Source organism: Parambassis ranga, chromosome 16, assembly GCF_900634625.1.
Source record: "Parambassis ranga chromosome 16, fParRan2.1, whole genome shotgun sequence".
Taxonomy (NCBI): domain Eukaryota; kingdom Metazoa; phylum Chordata; class Actinopteri; family Ambassidae; genus Parambassis; species Parambassis ranga.
Genome location: NC_041036.1, coordinates 9,760,992 through 9,777,220, shown reverse-complemented (window position 1 = coordinate 9,777,220; position 16,229 = coordinate 9,760,992). Strand labels below are relative to the sequence as shown.

Below are 16,229 nucleotides of genomic sequence, written 5' to 3'. Positions count from 1 at the left end.
TTATTATCAGCCAGTATCTAACAAAAACCTTCTCAGTCTGTCCTCTGCATTTCAGTAGGATATGTTGTCCATATAACATCTTTTTTTCCTGAATGCTGTGGCTTAGAATAACTCACCTACCGAGGCGCTGGCAATACATTTTTTTTGCCTGCCATTCAAGATAGATTTTGAAAACGAAGGCATATTTAAACATGTAAATAGTTTGACTGCAACTATCTATCCTCCCTTTCTTGACTGCAATAGCCATCTTTTTGACAATAAATATTTCAGAGACGCAATGTGATCCTGTCATTTTCATTCGTCATCTTTTTGTCCTTTAGATGCTCGTTCTGTGAAGAGCAGGTTATAAAAAATCCTTCTCACATACAGCACCATTTACAAATGGCTACAGCATGTTGATTTTCATTAAGCAGCCATGCCTTAGGTATAATGTTTGTAGGCCAGCAGGCCCAACACAGCCCAGAGCCAGCGCCATTAGGTTTATGTCGCCATCTAGCGGTGAATACTTGTCAGCACAACGGCGTTATTACATTTAAATGTGCCTACTTTGACAGAAGTATTGTGTGTTTTTGAAAGAGAGAAAAGGGGAAATACTCATTGCTCCACACCTGATGAACTATAATTATGACATGTATCATCTTGGACAATTAATGTAAACGGTCAAAAACTTATTTACAATCACACGCCTCCTTTGAGGATATTATACAAAACGTCAGTGCTGCAAAAATATTATTCAGTAGACCCCTATTGGTGTATGAGAAATGTAGTGATGACTCGACTTATGGCACAGTTTATTATCACACTTTAAACAATTTTAATTCTACTACCTCTGCTATTTCCCCCCTCAGTATTAAAACATCCAGCCAATCAGCTTCTTTTATTTATATCTAAAGTCATATCTCTCTTCAGTTTGTTTTTCATGTTGCTTAATTTGTTTAAATACATTTAAAAGGAGAGCAGAAGATTATTTGCAATTCTGTACTCCGTCTCGAAAATAGTCTACATTTTAAAACACAGTCCATCACTAATCCTCATATTCATTCAGACCAATTAATAGGCTACTAACAACATAAAATCATGAATCCTTCTAAAAAAGAGAAACTATTTAGGCTACCTGCATTTGTTCAGCCCTCACGAAAGACGTCGTTATGAAAGAAAATATGTGATTTATTTGAACTTTATGTTGAGAAAGAGCCATATTATTTCTATATTAAGTCAAAACGAAATTGTTGGATTCAAAAACATTTTAGCTTCCATTAAAATAACCCTCTGAGAGAGTGTGTGTGAACCTGCGTCTGTTCTTTTCTGTGGGGTGTGTTCTCTGTTAGACTTCTGTTTACATATTTACAATACGAACAGTAATACAAGCTGGATACATATTAATATTAAGAATTATTAAATGAGAATGTGTGAAATACTTTTCTGTAAATCGCAAATATTCTGGCACCGACTTAAACGGTATGAGTATTTTCTGTGTTTCTGTCCGGTTGCATTTGAAGGACGGACCTGTTCCTTTTAAAATGAAGCATATTTTATTATTTAGAAATCAACAGCACACACGCGTCCTACAGGCCTGCGTGTAGACGCGTAGTTTGTGGACGTTCTAAATTGTTTTATAATGTAGAAAACTTGAGGTTTCATAAACATGTCTGCTGCTTTCACTGGGTCCTTTCTTGGCAGCAGTAAAGTGTTGTTGGTGTAAATATTCTTCCGTTGTTGGAGTCATAAACCGCCTTTCAAACACAAATTCTTGATGTTCTGTGTCATTGCGCCCCCTAACAACGACACAAGGAACTGCATCTAACATCCTGCATGCTGCAGGCCTGAATCGTGCTGCGTTAATCTGGTTAGTGATAATTATAATAATTTTGAAACTAGTTGCCTGCTTTATATCAGTAATACTGAGCTATTTCATTGTTATTATTTGCCAAAAAGGCTGACAAAGAACCAGCCTAATTAAAAGTAAGATAAATAGAAACTTACAAATTAAAAATGTCTCCTCTGTGTTTAATGCTTACCACTTTAAAAGTGATGTTTTGTGTGTTGGGGGGTGGCGTTGAACGTTGTGCGATGAACTTCAGACAAAACGAAAATCTTTATTTGTTACGGCTGAAGTCAACATGTCAGGGAGGCAGATCCCAGCATCTACAAACAAGCTAACAACAAACAAACCTGAAGAAAGCAACACTGACCCTGAAGACTTCCCTTCAAAAGCAAACACAAACACTGGCTCAGATCCCCTGTTAGTTCTCATCTGCCTACAATGACACAACAACAACAACAAGTCAACTGAACACAATAAACACAGGTAGTGTCATTGTATTTTGTCTCACATTCATGACTAAGGTCTATTTTATTCGTTTTATAATCAGTTGTAGAGCTCAGATGTACCCCACCTCCCAAAAAGCACTACACTTCCGGGCCTTGGCCCTACACCCCCTCCCCTCCTTCTCAGCCCCAGGTGCTGTCAGACTGCTCCATCTTATTTCATCTCTTCTTCACCAAACTGTATTTATTAGATCACTTTTAGGAATATGAGAAGATATAATATTGAAATATAAATAAATAAATGCACATACACGTGTGTCCTGTTGATCTTTTATGCCATTGTATAATTCCTAGACACATTTATTTTTTTAAATAGTCCTGTTAGTAAACCTTTGTCCAAGTCTTTGTTCAATAATCCATTCTGTTTATTGTCTTTATTGTCTTTGTCTGTCTTAGTCTTAAGTTTTTTAAATAAATGATTTGTTTTTTTTTATTCAGGATAAAATTTAATGCCCTCGTAAAAATACAAAGTCTTACAAATTAGATTGTTTATATACTTCCTCTTTAAATCACCATAAATATTAGAAAAGTCTTTTTTTAAGAATAGAAAAGATTTTAAATCGAACATTTTCCGTTGAAACCACACACCGTCATACAACGTAAACAAACAGAATCCCCATGGCCGAATTTCAAAGCTTGAAACCTGCTGTCACACATGATTGACAGCTGCGTCCATTCACAACAAACCAAATCATTCAAATACATTAATTGTGACTTTTTCTGTTTACATTATATTTTCCTTCGAAAATTCTTGATCCATGTTTGAATGCTTAAGCTCTTGTTCTAAACAGACATGCCTGTCGTTGACCTGGCGCTTTTAATTTGTACATTTTGGTCTAAAACATTAGAAAATGCTCCGTTGTGAAGTGAAACCATGAATCAGGAAAAGCAGGAGGCTCACGCAGCTTTTCAGGCAGTTAAACTAAACCACATTCCTCCCAAAGTGTCGCCCAAAAATAAACCAGGAAAACACATTTTATGTTTAAAATCTTTCTTTAGCTGCCTCTTATATCAGCGGCCACTGACTGCTGCACCTTATGGAAACGTGGGGCCTATTTTTAAATACGTTTACTTATTTATACTCTGCTATAATGAACAAAAATATTCCTCTTGCATTTTCAAAATTAAACTTTACAGCACCTGGGACAAACGGTCTTTACATTAGTAATAGAAAGAAATTACTTTAAGCTGACTTTATTATAAACCAGTATGTGTTTCATACGTTTTCATCTTGTTAAAATGTATTTTTACGCATTATAGTTTATCCTATTATGATAAATGCCCAGCAGTCTGTTTACATGCAGCCTACATGCTTAATAACTCACTTCTATCTGTGGATTAATGAGCATTTATAGCCTCGTGTTAGGCTGTGCAGCGGCAGGCTCAGTCTAAAATGCTGGTGCTGCTACAAAGATTCTCAAAGCATCTAAAATGTGAGGTTATTACATATTAAGCAATTTTAATGGAACAGAGCAAAACAACCAACTCAGGCAAAATGAAATATTACAGACTCTTAACGCTTCCCTGCAGATGGCAAATTCACAAGCTTTGATTTATATATAAAAAAAGAATTTGGACTAAATTCTAAAATTGGCTGCAAAGCAGGATTAGTGACATGTGACGCATGCATGTGCCCACTTACTCAAACGGTGATGACAAATGAAAATGAATTGAAGTGTGGGAAATAGCCCATGTCCAAAGGTTTATATTGGGCGTTGCAAAGAGAGAACAGGCGAAGCAAAGATCTAGAAACCCCCTCGGTAAATACCTTCTATTATTCATAGGTCATGGACAGCACGTGTATTTCTACACAAACTGTATTGTTTCCGTGTATATAACCAGCTGATGATCCTAAATCTGCACTTTATCCATGCTGCTCCAGGGCCCTTTTCTAATATTAACTCAGCGTTTTACGTTTGCATAAGTCTTCCATAGCTTTAAAAACACAATATCCACACTGTCTGCTCAGCCTTTAATGCGCACACACGCAATAACTCAACATGTACCCAGTTTGAAATGAACACTATCCAACTTTTACGCATGCAGCTAAATATTTTGGGAATAATGCTGTTTGCAGTAAAGTTGATCCGGCGTGCTTTAATTATAATGAAATTGTTGCTCCAACTCAAACACATAGCAACCATAAGAGAGATAACCCAGCCTGCCTTAACAGGCTATTGTCTTTTTGTTCCCGGGTGCGAAACTGGGCTGCTGCCTGACAAGAGTGCACCATGACTCACCCTGCTCCACCACTTGTGGATTAGATTTATCTATAAATAGATTTAACTAGAGAAGCTGTATTAAATTCACCCAGAGAGACGGCGAATTCATACCTGTCTGTAGTTCAGTGGTTAGATTATTACATTTAATGGATTGATTCCATAATGAAAATTCCAAATTTACGCATTTGTGGTGGTGGCCACAAATTCTTACCTATAGTCTGTCTTAAGACACCTAAATTGTGGTCATCTGTGCTGCAAAATTGTAACATTACGCGCACAATAGGATTTTGTGGCCTGCATGTTCGAAAACTTCATCTTTAAAGGCATTCAGACGTGTCCCCGGAGGTTAAGTTTAGGGTTAAGGTGAGGGTTAGGTTTAGGTTTAAAAACCAACAACTGGCAGGATTAGCCTGAAAACTGATAGAGTGCTCAGTTTTCCGTCTTGTAATGTGATAATTTAATGATAATAGTCTGCAGCCGGATACAAGTAACCCGAGAAAAGCTCTACAATGAAAACTGTATCAAACATTCAGCTTTTTCACCAAAGCCAAAAAAGTGTTTTGCGCATGATTCCATCTCAGTATTTTCCCTTTTTTCATAAAGCCTAAACTCTACTTTATAAACTCTTTGACTCATATAGCCTACACAGCGAGACGTAGCCTATCTGTCATTTTGTGCCAGTGGTCACATGGCTTTGGCCCTAATGGATAGAGATGGATCCCCACGTCAGCTTGTACGTCTAAGGATTTCTGCTCCACAAGTCAGCCTCAAAGTGACTGGAGCGCAGCGCCGCGGAGGAACTATGCGAGGGTTATTATAGGACGTTCCGAACAGCAGAATATGGATTTTGATGAACGGCTCTCTGGCTCCAATATGTATTTACCGAGCTGCACTTACTACGTCTCTGGAGCAGACTTCTCGGGTCTCCCTCATTATTTAACCCAGAGCCAGTCCTCTTGCCCCATGACATACTCCTACCAGTCCTCAGCCCTGCCACAGGTCCCGTCCGTAAGAGATGTGGCTTTCAGAGACTATGGCATTGATACTTCAAGTAAATGGCACCACAGCAGGGGGAGCCTATCACACTGCTACGCTGAGGACATTGTGCACAGGGACAGCTGGGCAAGCGCGACTTCACGGGGGGGAGAGATCCTGGTGAAAGGCAGTTCCAGCGCCAGCCACTCCAGCTCCTCCAACCGGACGCCCGGCTTCTATGGCACCGTTGGCAGAAACGGGGTCCTGCCACAGGCGTTCGACCAGTTTTTCGACACTGCTTACGGGAACGCAGAGAACAGCACAACGCCGACAGCACAAGCAGCGGACACGGACAAACACACCGAAACGAGCCCCGCTCCTGCGCACCCGGGCTCTGACACGGGAGAGAGCTGCAGCCCCAAGTCGTCCTCCGGCCACAGCGAGGAGAAGCCGAGCAAGAGCAGCAGTGAGTGAACCTTCTTTAATGCAAGGAGCAAAATCTAACGCGTTGCTCTTAAAAGCTTTTTATATGCAGTTTTATAAGCACGTAAGGTTTATGGAGGGCCTGCAGATTTACCCTATAACAAAACTATGTTATAAACTACAAGATCACGTGCTTGGGATTGAAATTGGCCGTGAAGACTTTGGCGTTAAGCTTGTCTTCAAGATTTCAAACAAGTTCTCCACTTTTTTCTTCGTGTGTGCGCTTGTATTCCCTTATGTAACTACCCAGTAAAAACATTTATATGACAAATAGTGTTTTTTTAAATATATATATATATATAATTACTACTGAAAGAAGTTGCGCAAAGTTTTAATACACCCCAGATCCCCCAGATTTGTGTCTATGTGACTAAAATGAATCTGTTAATCATATTTATTTTAAGATGTTACATTTTTAACATTTTTTATGAAACATTTGGTTAATGTGTGTAGGCTAAAGTGGGCTTTCTGAGGCATTTAAATCTGTCCTTAGACAGGACTTCAGATTTAGCCCTGCTTCTTAAAATAAATATTTACATATTCTCTGGATTTGCAAGGATTTGGACCAACAACTGCTTTCCGTGACGGAATTTGCTTCACTTACAGCTATAATAACAGCTCCTTATCCACAGAGAAATCAGAATCGGACAGTAAAAGCGTAACAGATATATGATACTCCCATATTTGGCTCAGGCCCACGCCCTAACTCTTAAAATACAGCCAATATGGTTTTACAGATTTCAGTAAGTTTTCACAACTTCCGACACGCCATCCTTCATGTTCTACTATCAAGCTCAGTCTTTGTTTACAAATGTTGTTCCTGTAGGCCTGTTTCAGGAGAGGGACACTTGAACTCCAGAAGCTAATAGCAGAAATGGAGCAGTGTTTGCATGTAGATCATCTGTTGCTCTGTAAGATTTGATTATACTTTTTTTTTTTTAATATTTTTTTGTTGTGTGTTGTAGGTGGCCAGAGGACCCGCAAGAAGAGGTGTCCATACTCCAAGTATCAGATCAGGGAACTAGAGAGAGAATTCTTTTTCAGCGTTTACATCAACAAAGAGAAGCGTCTGCAGCTCTCGCGGATGCTCAATCTGACAGATCGTCAGGTCAAAATCTGGTTTCAAAACAGGAGGATGAAGGAGAAGAAACTGAACAGAGACCGTTTACAGTACTACACCACAAACCCCCTGCTATAAAAACTGAACAAAGACTGCGGACATGCATCCAGACTACACATCAGTATCATTAACTGGATAAAATGACGGGTTTTCTAATGTGCCAGAATCCATGAATATACACCTATTATTATTATTATTATTGTTATTGTTATTATTAATATTATTACACATTTTTTTTTTCATTTTAGGTGGCTGCGTCTTTTACGCAGAAAACAGTGTCTGGATTCCTTTTATATTATTTAAAATATACGCACCGCTTCTCACTGTCCTGCATTTTTCCAAAAATAATGATTTTCCTTTTAAAATTAAACTTCATTTGCCAAATTTGCGCACCTACATATATTGTCTTTTTAATTTTTTTGAAACTCTTTTCTTTGTTTCTTTTTAGGCAAACGCATAACTTTTTATTTCACTCAGTCATTTCACATCACTGTGCACATACAGCTCCGATTAAAGGATTATTGCTGTAAAGTTACAATCAGACCTCATCTGACAGGATTGTTGGCGGTGACCCAGATCAGTGCTGCATGCTTAAAGAATGAGTTAAACTTTGATCTGATACAAATTCTCTCGTCTCCTGCATTTAGATTCAGTGATATTTAACATCTGCGCTTGACCCCTCAATGCAAGCCCTTCGTCGAGCTCTTAGGCCGTAAAGTTGGATTATTCTCCAATTGTATCGAAAGGGCAAACCGCTGATAAAAGAGCAAATGAAACGTAATCCCATATTTTCTTTTATATGCCAGCACGTGGATCGTATCAGATGTATGATGTGTAGATCTGATGCTTTTGATGGGTGGAAATAAGATCCTCTGCGGTTATTATTTGATATCCATTACAAAGGGTTCATTCATTTGTGAGGATGTGGGAAGGCTGATTTTTGACCTAACATGCCTGTTAGGGATATCGGAAACAACCCTGACACTTGTTTTAGTGGACATAGATCCAACAGACGCCTCTCCTCAAACAATACAAATGTAGTTCTGTTATTCTGCTCATATAAAAAGAGGCCATGTTGGATCTAAGCCTGAGCTGACCCATCCAGGAATGTCACTGGATTTATTTAGTCTCTGCAGTGCTTTAATCAAAGATCCAACATCAGCCTGTTTACATAAACAAACTATGAAATTAAGTCTCATTAAGAATCATGCAAACGCCACAATGAAAGTAACAGGACACTGAAGGATGGGTAAAAGCTGGGTTTCGTGTGGCTTTATTTCCACCACCATGCCCCTGAAAACAACTTGAATGGCCTGTCATAAGCTAATAAGGGCCCTGGTGCCTTCCTTACACCGTGCATCCTGTGAGGCTCCCAGGAATTCCGCTTTGATTGCTGCACATCCTCCCAGTTGCTCCAGTAACTTGGCCATAAAACGCGGATTCGTCTGGAGCGTTTGGAGTGTATAGTGCAATAAAGCGTCTGAGACCAAGGTTATTAACTGTGACTAAGGGGCTGAAAAACAACGGCTGTGAGCATTGAAACTTGTGTTCACGGACCTTCCCGGCGTCATTTGTTTCAGCATCTTACCGTGGTAGGAATATTCTGTTTGTCTTGTGTTGTGAGTGTAGGCCTGCCGTCTTTGCCCACTGGGTGGCGCTCCTCAGATCAATGTCATTGCCGTGAATTGAGATATAAAAGAAGTTTGACTCATCTCTCAGCTGCTTTAAAATATGTCACCACCTCAGGAGTTCATTGTTAAGGTAGGCACTGATATATTACTTTGTGCTTTTTTCTTTTTTTTTTACGATAACAGGGATTTTTTTACGACACCATGTTTATTTTCCTCATTATCCATCTACATCTGAAAGTCACTAATCTGAGAGTGATGTTTTTAATTTTATCTCGTGATGTAATGAAAGCATTGCTGGAAAACTGCCAGAAGAAAACGGTTCAACAGATCTGTAATTTTTTAACGTGCAGGTTCTCAGGTTGCAGTTTTACAAAAGTAACAATGGGCACTTACAAATAAAATCCCAAAGCTTTATACTCAAAACAATTTGTGGCCTATTATTGTGTTTAGAACTGCTTTACCTTTTAAATTAACTTGTACAATTTGACTTATGTGAAGAAAACAAATGGAAACATTAGATTTTAGACTTTGAAGTGTGTGTCCGTGTGTGTGTGTGTATGTGTGCGCCTATATTTGCTCAGACAAAGACATTTCGACACAATTTTGACATTTTAGGTCAATTTCTAACTTTTTTCGAAATTAAATCAAATCATTTTTTGGCAGGTTTTATGAGCGTAACTGTCTGACGCACAGGAACATGCAGGAAAGAGTTCACTGGGGTTAATGGTTATTCTCATTCATTGCAGCATAGACTTAGGGTTTGATATCGTATTAAATGGCTTTACATAAACTATGGCTCTGATTTCTAGACTTTATGGCTCCAGACTTAACGGAAGATGGACGTAACTGATGTAGTATTTCAGCGTAAACCTCACTTCAGAAACATTTTAGGCCTGCGTTGGCTGTAAAATCGCATGTTTAGTTTTTTTTTTCCAAAGGAAGCATGCGTTAATGCATTTCTATCTTCTTTTTTTAAATAATACTTATTATTATTTGATTATGTTATGAGAACAGATAAAACTGTCCTTGGGTTGCCTTGCACGCTGTTTAGGTAAATAATCCATGTCAAGTTATTGATTTTGTTTGATTATTAATGAGGTTAAAATTGCCTCGTCTAACATTAGGTTACAGAACTAATTTTCTGCGTTTGACGCATGCTGTGAAAGCCGTTTTTTTACTGACAAGAGAGCATGCTAAACCTCATGTAACAAAATATAATACGAGAGAATCTGTGAAGATCTGACAGTTTAATCAAATAAATAAACACTTTAAAAAGCAGACAGGGGCGACTTAAAAAAAGTAGTAGGTGCTTAAATTATGTGTAGGTCTTAAAACAATTTGTTCTTTGTAGGCATGGTGTAGATAATTAATCTTTTTTTAAATAACTTAGCAAAAAAGTAGCAAAATTGTTTTCATGTCATGTATTCACTAACAAATCAGGTTCCTAGCACTCTTACAACACTTCTCTAACAGGCCACCATTACCCACGTTTAGCTGCAGGCCATTGTTCAGCTGTGGCGCTCACACTTCTGTGTGCCTGCGTGTCACCTTTTTTTTAAGAGACTGTGCAATAAAAGTAGTCTGGACGCAATCATAGCATTTGCACCAACAATATTCCCCCCACAATTAGATAAGCCAGCCCTGTGACTTTAAAAGAAGTGACTTGAACAGCAATGAGTCAGGCTGAAACACACTGTGTGTGTGTGTGTGTGTGTGTGCACCTCTATTGGACAATCCATGAGGAATTTTAAAAGTGCAGTCCAATAATCATCATCAGAGCAGCACAAGAAAAGGTTAAAAGTCCCTCAGCCAAAGAGTCACACAGGACACTTTTGGATCTTTGATGCACCCCGAGCTTCTCAGAGGCACCTCCACAGCCCTTCATTTTTACAGTGCTGTAAAACTGGCCATAAAGCTATGCATTCTACATAATTGTCAGGGACAGCTTTCAGCAACTGAGTTGTCAAACGGGGGTTGTTGTGGTTAAATTTACATAGGCAGCTTGGAGGTGGTGATCGAGGAAGATTTTGTGGAGATTTTACTTAAACCCCAGCGATGCGCCACTTTCCCTCTACAGTTTTGTCTTTACTTAGCCTAAAACAAAATATATGACAGTGGAGTTGCCTGCCGGACTGGGAGGAGCCTGTAGTCGCCGGGTGTTTTAATTGGCTGCAGGCTACAGTGAGAAGCGTGAGTATCAGTAATTATTCAGCAATGTTTTGCACAAGAAATGTCAGCCAGAAAGGGCTATCTTCATCCTCCGTCAAATTATACTACAACGATGTCATGTCCCAACAACCAAGCTGGAAATTCATTTTTTGTGGACTCCTTAATCAACGTGAGAACCGACAGTGGTTCATATTACCAAAGTAACAGCGTGTATTTGCCACCGGCGTCGGAATATTCATATGGACTCTCCGGTGGCCCTTGTTTCCCGGGGATCGGTAAGCGCAACGAGCCAACAACCCAAAGCGTGATCCCCTCTTCTGCTCCGTATGTTCAAGGAATGGAAACGTGGCTGGAAACGTCGAGATCGTGCCGGGTGGATCAGCCCAACAGCCAGCATATGGCTCAGTGTTCATTCTCGCCAACTATAAAAGAGGAGAGCGCATATTGCCTTTATGAGTCTGACAAATGTCCTAAAGGAGCGACTGTAGATGACATATCCTACTCGACCGCATCGTGTCCCGTTACCGGCAGCACCGTGCCAGTGCCCGGGTACTTCCGCCTGTCTCAGACATACACGTCCTCCAGGCTTTATCATGATGTGCAGCCAAACATGAATCACTTTGCTCTGCAACGACCTGCACGTTTGGAGAGCCAACCCTCCCAGGCGCCGGCTGCCTCTGCGGAGCCGGAGCACAGGGAGAGCCACGAGGAGGCGCCTGTCCCTGCGCCCTGCGCTCCGGCCAGAGAGGAGGACAGCCGCCTCTCCTCGGAAAGCTCATCCTCCCCCGAACCCACTGAGACATGCAGCACGGAGTGTCCAGAAAAGCCCGTAAAAGGTGAAGAGCTGACATTCATTGTAGACATATGATACAAAATTAGCAGGGATAAAAAAAAAAACTAATAATTTTAGGCGTCACATGTTTTACCACCAGTGATGTCAAAGAATGGATGGCGCTGCTTCAACAGTGAGGCACTCACAGGTCTAACTTAATGGGTATTTACAGATTTATCGGGCATGAGGCGAAACTGAACGTGACTGAACCAATCAGAGCCGAAGATGGAGCTTTATTAGCTCTTTAAACAACTGGAAATAGGCTGCTAAATAAACAGAACTCCTGGATGTATTTAAAATACACAGTTTGAATAATTGATTGGCAGATTTTTTATTTTAATTTAAAATTATTAACAATAATTCGTGTTTATTCTTAAAATGGAACAAGACCAGCCCAGTATGCTCTGTGCACAATTCTGATTTCATTTCTCCCCTCATCAAAGGCAGCGGCCTTGTTATAATTTCAGCAGACAGTGCAGTCTGTGTTTTATGTGTTAATAAAGATGCAGTTGGCCACGGGCTGCTGTGGTTAACGCTGCTTAACTGGGCAAACACCAGTTTCTGCTAAAATGCTGAATTGCAGCTATATGATGTAGTCACTTGGGTATTTCTTTGTGCGTAAAATCGTAGTAACAATCCAACAGAATCCAAATATTAGACATTTTATGGGTCTATATATTCTACAGTTGTGTAGCAAGTAGCAGTGCAAACTACTATTAACTGGCTTGAGGGCGATGCTTTCATACTTTGATGTTTGTTCGTTTCAGATTTTGAATGTTTTCATGGGGTTTGTCACACCTGTTGCCTAATACTCTGGTTCATTTTCATTTAAGGAGACGGAAAAATGGAAAGCACGGCTAACTGGCTCACAGCAAAGAGTGGACGAAAGAAGCGCTGCCCCTACACCAAACACCAGACTCTGGAGCTGGAGAAGGAGTTTCTCTTCAACATGTACTTGACTAGAGAGCGTCGTCTGGAGATCAGCCGCAGTGTGCACCTCACTGACAGGCAAGTCAAAATCTGGTTCCAAAATAGGAGGATGAAACTGAAAAAAATGAGCCGGGAGAATAGGATCCGAGAGCTCTCCAGCAACTTCAGTTTCTCTTGAGACTGTCTGCGTCTTTGGCGCCCTCCTCCATCCATGGCAAGGACGCCTGTGCAGAGCCCCCACCCAACTGTGAGAATGTCCATGGAAAATAGGACCCTACTGCTAACTTATTGATTGTTGTTCTTACCAAAGTTTTTTTTGTTTTGTTTTTGTTTTCACGTCTGGTTTTATTTTTGTCGTGGATTTGTATTTATAAATGGTTACATTTGTAACGTTGATCCATTTAAACTGTTCAGACCACAATGTTTCAGCGCTTCAGGCTTGTACATATTGTATATTCAACCTGAGTGAACCATTTGGAATTTGCATGCTGGACAAACCGTTGGGATACTTGTGTTACAGTGACTTGTAGGCCTTTAATGTGACAGCTACAGACCCCAATGGGTTTGGTGAATATTTGCACATTTTGCTGGTCAAATTAATAAAATCCTCCCTGCAACTGCAGACTGCTGATTTCATTCAAAAACTCGAAGCTGCTTGTTGTTCTGTCACACAGGTACAGTGACATTTTTTTTGAGTGTGTTTAGACCTGGACCGGTTGCGAGTAAGTATTACCACACTTCTGATGTTGTGATAGAGGTCTGGTTATTGTGCACATATTGCTCCTTTTTGTCCTTGATTTCAAGCTTAATGTTGCGCACAAAAAGTAGAAAAACAGTGATTAGTTTCTCTTGTGAGTTTAGTAATATTTAAAATTATTAATATATAAATCTCTGCTGCAAAAAGGAAACAGACACCAAACCTTATAATTAGTAAAATGAGTCATTTATAAGTAATACATCTAGACGGTTGTTTCCAGCAGTAACCACGATAGTATTGCCTTCTGTGCCTTTATAATTTTCTAATAATGTGTCCACCAGACATGTTGTAGGAAAAAAATACAAAATTTCCGCTACTTGAAAACACACACACACGCACACAATAATCCACAAGAGAGAGCGTGCTGTTGAGTGGTTTAGGTAGTCTCATGTTGTTGGGCTTTATTATTTCTCCCACAACACGAAACTGCCTTGATTACCTCAGTAAAACTCGTCGCATCAGGAAAAGTGGATCACTTTTAATTACTGATTGCACTTATTAACAATATGGCGCTCTAACGCACAGGACAGATCACTCTAAAAAATGCAACTATATGTTTTATTGTTGTGCGTAAAAAGATAACTTGAGAGAATTGTTTGTATTTCTGAGGCTTATTTATCATGAAACTTTTAATAAGTACTTTGTGAACATGGGTGCATTTATTTATTTTTTTTTAAAATAGAAACCGTGTCTATAATTTAAGTTTCTTTCTTTGTATGATTTTGAGCGTATATGTGTGTAATCTTAACAGCAGGAGGGGAAGACGCAGCCTGGGAAATGAAAGGATTAAGCCTTGTATATGTCCAGGAGAGGCGGAAGGGACAGACAAGGCCTCGGTTATGATCATTGCAGTCTGCCAGTTGCCTCCAAATGCCGGATGCGTCTGCTTGCGCCAGAGAAAGGACACAAAGGCTGAGCTTTATTGGTGATATTTAGCTTAGACAGCCAGGTTGTAACCTTAAGAAAAACAACTCAATTGCCCGTGATAAAAACGGACTGTTATATAGCACCCAAATAACCTCACCCCACTTTCCGTTTTAGATTGCCTTCAAAGTGGATCCACAACACTGCAGACACTGCAATGTGCAATGTTAAAACACATCTTCAGATTCAAAATCTTTGCTGGTTTTTACGCATCAGCCACAAACACGAACCAGATTTTTTTTCCAAAGTAAAAGTTTTATAGATGGAGGTCATTAAATCATTATGAGGTTTTTATTTTGGAGAATAAATAATCCCATTATAGTTTTATGAATATACAATTTTAAATGAAATCATTGTTGGAAGTACCCATTTGTGAAACATCAAAGTAAAGCACCTCTGCTCCCATTCACAGCTTATATTCGATTACACTGACATGAGATCTCTTGACAAAAATCATAACGTTTATTGCTTATAAAACGAAATATTTCCCAATAAAGGCGCGGGGATTTGCTATTAAAATATGGTGGGGAAAATGGTGGCCATTTAGGTGAGCTGTACGGGCTGATTTATTATTTATTGTTCTGTCCCACGGTCACGTGTTTGGGGCGCCCTATCCAGTCTTGGGCAAGGTTCAACTTACTGGATGCATTGAGCTTCTAGCTGGTACAGGAAAGCAGCACCTTATCATGCAATGATCATTTTTTTTCTAAACATCACAGGACTGTAACGCTTTTTGCTTGCATTTTTTTTCTTTGCAATGTCGACGTTGGGAACGAGTTATTATGTCGACTCGCGCATTCTTCCCGAGGAAGATATGGCACCGAGGTACTCATCAGCTGCAGGGGTGGAGCAGGCGGTGGTCACCGAATATGGCGGACAGGATTCTTGTCCTTTGCAGGCAAAATCTTCTATTTTTGGCGGATCTTGGAGTACCGTCCCGTCCCACCCTCCAAACACAGCCACTCCGACTTATATACATCACCATTACACAAGCGGGGACAACGATGGCATGTTTTCGCGCTCCTGGGCGTTGGACCCTGTCTCCGCGTCCCTATGTTTGACGGGATTACCATCGACTGCCATGCATTATGAGATAAAACCTGAGCCTCTGATTGGGAGTGCCGAATGTACGACTCTGGAGACGCACACACCTCTTTTGTCTGACATTGAAAACGGAGCGTCCCTTGCGGAGATTCCCTGCGAAACCTCAACTACGTCCAAAACCACTGAAGAAACCCCATCAGCAGAGGAAAAGAGAGAGACTGATCCGAGTAAGCAACACAGTGTTTTCCTTATTGTTACTGCTAGAGAAGGCGGAGCAGTTTTGTGAATGTTACAGGCATGTTTACCATTACAGTTGTATTTTTGATGTATTACTGCGCTGGCTCAAAAATGCAGGAGTCTCATCGCTCGATAAAAATCAGTGGTGATCTACACACTGTCACACAGCTTCTTCACAGGTTTAAATGTTGCTATTATAAACTCTAAATAGACTCACAGAGTCAAATAAAACAAGCTATTTGTGTTTTTGTTTTGTGTAGATGATCAGGATTTGTCAGTCCTTAAAAACTGTACTAATACATATACTAATCATAATTCTCCTGTTGTATGGTTTCTAGATAACCCGTCATCCAACTGGCTTCACGCAAAGCCCACCAGAAAAAAGCGATGTCCATACACAAAGCACCAAATCCTCGAACTGGAAAAAGAGTTTCTGTTTAACATGTACCTGCCCCGGGATCGGAGATACGAAGTAGCAAGACTCCTGAATTTGACCGAGAGACAGGTAAAAATCTGGTTTCAGAACCGCAGGATGAAGATGAAGAAAGAAAACAAAGACCGGCGGAGAGACAGTTAA

The 16,229-nt window shown here is 40.0% G+C and overlaps 3 protein-coding genes across 3 annotated transcripts; all 3 read left to right on the top strand.

Moving 5' to 3' along the window:
• Positions 1–5,253: 5,253 nt before the first annotated feature.
• Positions 5,254–7,206, top strand: hoxa11b (homeobox A11b). The gene is given in 3 exon segments (XM_028425959.1): positions 5,254–5,266; positions 5,269–5,991; positions 6,974–7,206. Coding segments are annotated over 3 exon segments (969 nt in total).
• Positions 7,207–10,989: 3,783 nt separating this feature from the next.
• hoxa10b (homeobox A10b) lies at positions 10,990–12,868 on the top strand. Its single transcript, XM_028425983.1, has 2 exons — positions 10,990–11,764; positions 12,594–12,868. The coding sequence occupies exons 1-2, from the start codon at positions 10,990–10,992 to the stop codon at positions 12,866–12,868; spliced, it is 1,050 nt and encodes a 349-aa protein (XP_028281784.1).
• Positions 12,869–15,045: 2,177 nt separating this feature from the next.
• Positions 15,046–16,229, top strand: hoxa9b (homeobox A9b). The gene is made up of 2 exons (XM_028425964.1): positions 15,046–15,642; positions 15,991–16,229. The coding sequence occupies exons 1-2, from the start codon at positions 15,129–15,131 to the stop codon at positions 16,227–16,229; spliced, it is 753 nt and encodes a 250-aa protein (XP_028281765.1). The 5' UTR covers positions 15,046–15,128.